General features: G+C 40.2%; 2 protein-coding genes across 2 annotated transcripts; both read right to left on the reverse strand.

Annotated features, from left to right (window-relative positions):
- Positions 1-1281: 1281 nt before the first annotated feature.
- LOC104423618 lies at positions 1282-2880 on the reverse strand. Its single transcript, XM_039307246.1, is given in 6 exon segments — positions 1282-1356; positions 1359-1468; positions 1787-1910; positions 2004-2097; positions 2099-2268; positions 2851-2880. Coding segments are annotated over 6 exon segments (603 nt in total).
- A 325-nt stretch (positions 2881-3205) lies between these two features.
- On the reverse strand, positions 3206-7278 carry LOC120290813 (putative disease resistance RPP13-like protein 1). Its single transcript, XM_039307247.1, has 2 exons — positions 5637-7278; positions 3206-4020 (listed from the first exon to the last, which is right to left on the reverse strand). The coding sequence occupies exons 1-2, from the start codon at positions 7276-7278 to the stop codon at positions 3206-3208; spliced, it is 2457 nt and encodes an 818-aa protein (XP_039163181.1).
- Between the last annotated feature and the right edge of the window lie 373 nt (positions 7279-7651).

The raw sequence follows: 7651 nt of genomic DNA on the forward strand, positions 1-7651 counted from the left end.
CTAACGGTTTGTGGATATCATGGTTTTATGAGCCCAATAAGAAATCTAGTCACAATATTTGAAAGCTAATTACCCAACATCATCTCCATTTAATTCGCAATAATTTTCTTTTGATAAGTAAAAGAACTTTCTAGCAAAATGGCGTCCAGCAAATGCTAGCCCATGTAACAAATCCTGAACACAATTTATATTATCAATGAGGTATAAGAAAGAACCGAAAAAACCTGTGGAAAGCCATCTATCATTCAAACTAAAGAACGAGTCTTCCTATTTTCAAAGGCGATATCAGGACAAATGAGGAATAAGCTGGATCAGCCTGCTATTGGTTTAGTGTTTACAGATGTAAATGCAAGTTTGTCTAATTAAATCTATACAACAGAAGCTCAAAACTTTGAACTTGTGAAGAAAAATACTGAAAAGCAAGTTATCTTGACAGCTTGAACAAGAACATTTGACCTTAAATTGAATCATGAGGCTTGTATGCATGGTCAATTTTACTAATATCCATGAAGGAGCTGTCTTCACCTGCGATATCCTCCAATTCACTGATGGCTTCATCTTGGTCAAGCTGCATTGGAATGCCTTCATCCTCAGGGCCACCCTCAAGCACATCATTTTCTGCCATATCCAATAAGTCCGTAAAAGTTTCTATCTTTTTCTTCCTTTCTCTATGACCAATAAGGCTTAGGACCTTTTCCTTCCAAATAACCAGCGGACATTTTTGAATCAGTTCTGCACCTTCATAAGCTTTTGTCAAGAACACAATAAACCTCTTCCCCCTCTCAAAGACATAGAAGATGCCAAAATGCTTCAACAGGAGTCTCATAAGCTTCTGAGGCATCACAAATTCTCATCAAAAGTGCGCGAGATGATTGGTTACCAACCTCTGTTCCATTGTGAAGCTGAGTAGCTCATGCATCACCACGATGGCCCTCTTATCGAATTCTTTCGATCCAGCTTGGAGGCCACGTGCATCAGCATAAGGAGATAACTAACACCTTTTTTGAAAGTGTTCAATCTTCTCTCCATATCTATACACCTTCTTGTAACTGGCAGGAAACTTCAAGGGGAAAGATAGGGAAAGCAACCCCGGAGTATGAGAGGCAGATTCTCATACAACCAATACGGCTTTTTCCAACTCTGTGGTAGCCCAAGCAGGACTCCACTCTTCGAGCTCGAGATAATCAACTTCATCCATAGATTTAACCACTTTGAAGTGCGCAACAGAAGGCCATTCAATAGCTAATGGCCTGGTCAAAAAAGGGCCATAAACTATAAGACTCAGTAATGCGAGGACCAGTTCGCAGCACTCCCAACTCTAGGCATGCTGGACTCCTTTGTCTCCGCATCCACTTTGTGAATGTAGCACCGCACACTTGGCCAGAGCTGTCCACCCTAGGAACCGACTTCACCTCATTAATTGGGTGGTCATAACTCCTCAAACCTCTGCAGCCAGTAAAGAAGCATCCTGAGTTGGAAAAGAAGGCAACGTTAAAAGGTGAACGATTTGGCACTAGAAAACCATTGGAAGAGCAACATTGTAGGTGAAAATGCACATCAAAACATGCATACAGATGAAGAAAACCATTTTAACACCTTCCAACTCTTGCCAAACCTTATACATCTTTACTTCCTATAAGTCTTCCCTATGTCGTTAACCAATAATATAACATTCTCCTATGGACGCTGCTTAATATCAGCAGAATTCATTCATCCTTATTTTCAAATTTCGATGCATGGAGGAAACTGCGGTGAAGCCACATCAGCAATCCGTAAAAATAACTACCTTTAGGGAATGGTGCAAAAGATTTCCCACAGTCCTTCTTCACTACATCTGCACCGTCCAAGAAAACAAGATTGCCTTCAGCATCACTTACCCAGAAGAAAGGAACACTTCCATCAACATCTTGCTGACTAAGAGATCAGAAGGATTAGATAGATCAGAGGGGAGGAAGAAATAGAGAGCAACACCCCAGATTGAAACGATGCAACGTACTTAGGGCAGCCAGAAAAGTGGTTTTCGAAGAGCTGTCAAAGAGCACAAATGCAAACTTCCCATTGGTGTCTCTCACAACTTGCTCGGAAGGGTGAGGCCCGATCTCTCAGAATTCTATGCATTTCATTGACAATGATCATCTCATTAGCCATCTTGTTCAATCCAAATTGCTGCTTAAGAAGAGTAACATTCTCTATGTGTCCTTGAAACAAGCAGAAGATGTCATCCACAACAGCAAACAATCTGCCACAGAGGGTAAGACAAGTCAAAATCTAAGTGCGAGGAGGCATTTGAGGAACAAAGACAGTAGCACAATTTCTGTGAATTGACACTCCAATAAATTTCTTTTTCTGGCTCTCAGAATGAACAGAAGACTCGAGTGTCTCTTTCTCCTTTAGGCTGAGACTTGGGAACTGCTCATTAACATCACAATGAAGTCCAACCAAAATCAGTTTTGATCTACCATTGGTATTAAAATACCCAACCCCCTCCAGAATCCTTTGATTAGGGAAACCAAATAGAAATTTATCAAGAAAAAGCATATAACTTCGAGTGAGGAAATGAGCCAGCATTTCTCCAGATTTTTTGATAATATGTTAATAAAAAGGTTGCTTTTTCGATGCACCAAATAAAATCGAAAGCTTGTTTTTTCGTGTTTTGTTAATTTGGGACAAATGACTCATATAATTGACTATGGTAGCCCTACCTCACCAGCGTTCGCTTATGATCCTCACAATGTATCTGCAAAACAACCACAGGATATGAGCCGAGGGCACAAAAAAAATGATGTTGGGAAGAGAACATACAACAAACGCTGAAAATGTAGAGGAGTAGATTGTGGAACACTATGATACTTGGAGATTCTCTTGCAAAGCATAGTGCATCATTCACAATTTGTTTGGTGGGTCACTCAAGTGCAAAAATAGGCACTCTTTTTGGGCAGCAAGCGGAGTTCAAGATAATTCATCAACATAGCAAGAGGCAGCACTGCAAACGTTTCGTCCTTCGGATGTCAATGGATGGTTTTCAGAAACTTATGCGAAAAAACTTCATGAGCTAAATCAGTTTGTGTTAAGCATCGAACTGTGGAATTAGAATAGAAATTGATGCCTCCAAAACCAAAAACTTACCCGAACGCTAGAAAACTCACTATAGATGGAGGAATGAATCAGGCAGCTACAAATGAAGCGAAAGCGGATCAATTTTACTTCATTGGACCCGAACGTTCTCAATGTAGATGATAGGGACTTCTTGGATGAGGGGCCAATAGTAGCCGCTTAGTTTCGAGCACCGGTCTTTCAGGATCTCGCATCTAACTATGTGCAATTCTTGCAGGGAGGGAGAGAGGCCATCCTCCGTCAAGTACCTCAACTTCGGGCAATCTACAATCCATAAATATTGGAGAGAGGAGAGATCGTTGCAAAGACCACTTGATAGTCTTTTCACATTCCTCATATGAAATATCTGAAGATTGGTTAGCGAGGAAGGAAAGAGAAGACTCCAAGCATCCTCGTCCTCCGAAGGAAACCACACATTCTCTCCCTTGTCTCCCATGCTTCTTCCATCAATTGACAGTTCCTCAAGGGATGTAAGCAGGTTCAAGCCCCATTCTCTCACTGGCTGCTTCAGATTCTCGCACCCTCTAATTATGAGCCACAACAAGTTGGGAGGCAAACCTCCTTGAGGGAAGCATTTGATATTTTGGCAACTCCCAATTCTTAGCGTACATAGGGATTTAAGATGGTGCCACTGATTTGGTAGTGACTTTATCTTCGGACAATTCCAAAGTGTAAGCCACGACAAGGTGATGGGAAGGGAAGGGAATTCCTCTATCTCCAATGTTGGACAATTCCAAATCTTTAAATGAGTTAGATTGGAGAGCCTTTGAAGGCACTGTGGTAGACTTCCAAGATTCTCACAGCCGCCAATAGTCAAAGATTCTAGCGGTTTTACAATGACCTCTTCCAACGACTCCACTCCCTCGCACCCCTCAATATGAAGCATCTTTAGAACAATAAGTCTACCTTTGGTAAACGGAAAGAATGTTAGAAAATAACAATGACTAAGCCGCAAAAATTCAAGTTGAGATATCGGGTTATTGTTGTTGGGGTCACCTCGAGGAACGGTTTGTCCAGTGATTTTTGGACAATTATCAATGCGCAAGTATCTGAGGGTATGCATATTGCTTGGAAGCTTTTCTAAACTTATGCAATTCCTCAATTCCATTCTTTCAAGGTTGCAAGGTAGCTCTGTCTCTTTATCTCCAGCCAAAAAGTTGTGAAATGAGAACAGCTTTCAATGATCACTCCCTTAAGGCAAGTAAGATTTCGCATATCATTTCCATCTTGCCACAAGTATGCTAGCTTGTCACACCGTCTTATATGAAGCTCCTTTAGCTTGACCAAACAGCTCATAAACCCATGATCAAAGCAAACAAGCTCTATAAGATTCACAATTTTGGGAATGGTTAAAGAAGTTAGCTTGACCAAGCTCTTTAAGATCTCTTTGTTACAATTCTCAAGATATAACTCATTGAGAGATAGAAGACAAACTACATTGGTTGAGTTTTTCATATGCGGGCATGAATGAATTTCAAGCTTTATGAGGTGATCAAGTTGACAAGGTAATGTCCCAACCAACGAAGGATTGTTTCGGACAACAAGATGTTGAAGATAGGAGAATGGGACTTCTTTTTCTTGGCCCTCGGCATAATGAGACCAATCCTTCCATGCCAACATCTCTTCAAACTTCAAAGTTGTTAAGGATGGAAAAGGCTTTTTAGCTGCGCAAAATTCAGAGCCTATCATGCTTACTGCATGTAGACCTTGAAGATATAATTCCTTGAGTAAAGGGAGCTGTCCAAGCGAGGGCAATGATGTAACATTAGGACAATCCCGCAAGCACAAAGACACTATCTTAGAATAAGATGGATTGCCTAACCATGATGGGAATATTCCACCACTATAGTACGAGATAGTGAGATTTTCAAGATTAGTGTGAGGTTGTAGAGAATGAAGCACCCGTGCTTCTTGCTCATCATTTCAAAGTTTTCCAAAATTTTCATTCCAATGCAAGAATAAGTTGCTAAGGCCTTCTTTTCTGAACAAATTAGCATCAATTGCATCTCTAACTTTTTCCACCTTCTGCAGTTCGGATATGAATAATTCTCCTTGAAGACGCGACAAGTTTTTTAACTCCTTTACTTGTGAGCCTTTCTTTGGACCTACCACAAACTTGGATAAGATAGTAAGATTCTTCAAAATACCTATACTCAACGGCATCTCTTTTAGACTCTTTGTATCTCTAATATCAAGAAATTGTAAGCTAACTAATTTTGTAATACCTGGAGGCAACATAGAAAGCTTTTGACAACTTCTTAAGATCAAAGATTGTAATTTGCATAAGGTGCCAATTGACTTAAGTAGCCTTTTGATATGAGTATAAGAGAAATTGAGATATCGAAGATGTTTTAAGGCACCAACACATTCCGGTACCTCTATGATGGAACAATGGCATAAGGAGAATGCCCTTAAGTACTTCAATTTTGATAGCAAGTCGTGTAGCACCTTGTTGAAAATAGAGAATTGTCTTAAGCTCCCACCAACACGCAATACCGTTAAACTTCTTAGCACCTTCATACCTTCATATGCTCTCAAGCATCTTGATGTAAGATGTAGTGATGACATGACTGATGCATAACGAGCTTTCTTGAAAGAGGCATCATCTTCATCATTCACTTCCCAAGACTCCCCAAAGGTAAAGCACGTTGCACCTGCAATTGACTTTGCTAGGTCATTCAAAAGATCGTGCATTAAAAACTTCGATGTGTGAACACTGGATTGTTGGAAAAATGATCTGGATACTAACTCATCAAAGTAATTCCGTCCTAATCTCAAGATATTCTCTTTTGCTTTTTGTCCATCTAAAAAGCCCTCTGCTATCCATAAGAGTGCTAGCTCATCCCTATCAATTTCATAGGCCTTTGGAAATACTGTGCAATAAACAAAACATCTCTTCAAATATGAAGGAAGATTGACATAGCTCAATTTCAAATCTGGAAGAACCTCATCATTTTTTTCCATCATTGCATCCCATATTTTGTTATTTAAGATGGCTTCCCATTCATCGGGATTCTCTTTATTACGTAGGAGACCACCCAACATCTTTGCTGCCAAAGGTAAACCCCTACATTTTTCAGCTATTTTATTGCCTATTATTTCAAGATTTGGGTGCCTCTCAAAATTTCTTGCTCCCAAAGCATGAAAGGTTAATAAGCCGATACAGTTATCGATTGATAACTCTTTCAATGGATATGGCAAAGCTCCTGTTATGGAAACAACAGGAAGGTTGCGTGTCGTAATGATGATCTTACTTCCCTTAACCCCCACTTCAAATGGCTTTAAGAGGGATGTCCATTCTCCATACTTCTCATTCCAGACGTCGTCTAAAACTACAAGAAACTTCTTTCTGGATAGACTGTCCTTCAACTTTACTTGAAGCCCATTAAGATCTTTGTCCTCAGAGGGTAGTTCGGTGACCGACCACAAAATAGTCTTTGTTATGTCGAGAATATCAAAAACATCTGAAACACAAACCCATGCTTTCCTCTCGAAATAGCTACTCACTCTTGCATCATTATATATTCGTTGAGCCAAGGCTGTCTTTCCAATACCAGCCATCCCAACTATGGGGATTATGCTCAGAGTGGCATCGGAATTTTGGACGTCACTGATTAATAATTCAAGTACTTGTGCTTCTTCCTTCTCCCTACCGAAAAATTGAAATTCCGGTAGAGAAGTACTGGGTAGCCTTTTGTTGGTGTAGTGGGATCTGTCCACAACATTCTTCATCAAGCTTAGGGGAGCCTTTGCGGTGACAATCTCTTCAAACCTGCCACTAATCTCTTGTAACTTGGTTTTAGACACAAGTAAGCGTGGTCGGCTAAAGAAAGAAAACTTTCTTTTCAACTGACCTCTACTTGTTGTAGATTCTGTCTCCAACTTGGCCTGAGCAGCCTTGATCTCAAAATCATCGAGCAAGTCTTCCATGTCATAGGCCAAGTCCCTAACATCGTCCAACCATAGCTTCACTAGATTGTCACCGCTCAATTGCTTATCCTCTGCATCACCCAACACAGCATAGATTGTTTCTAGCATCCCCTTCCACTTATGGAGGAGGGTGGTGCTACTTCCTTCCTGTTGAGCATAGTCCAATCCCAGAGAAGCCAACTTGTCAAGCAGAATTTGAAAGAAGGAACCCAAAAAGATATCTCCAATGGCCATGGGTGAATCAGCTGTTGTAGAAAATGACAAGCGATGGTGAAGGAAAGTGATAGTGAGCTAATGGAAAGAGAAAACTATGAAGTTTAGGAAGACCAAGACCATCACCTGCCAAAAAGATGCAAGACAGATCAAAACTTTCAAGGATACATATATGAGATCAAACAAATCAAAGTAAAATACTACTCATCCACAAGTACTTGTTTCATAATATTTAGAGAATATCCCTAGAAACTTCGCTAGATATCATGTACCTTCTTTGTTGAGAGAGTGAAGCAAACGTGAAAAAGAGCTAATGAGGAAGAAACTTCAATTAAATCAAAGAATATAAAGACACACTAGTACAGTACCCACTATATGCATCGGTTTATAATCA

Source organism: Eucalyptus grandis, chromosome 2, assembly GCF_016545825.1.
Source record: "Eucalyptus grandis isolate ANBG69807.140 chromosome 2, ASM1654582v1, whole genome shotgun sequence".
Lineage (NCBI taxonomy): Eukaryota > Viridiplantae > Streptophyta > Magnoliopsida > Myrtales > Myrtaceae > Eucalyptus > Eucalyptus grandis.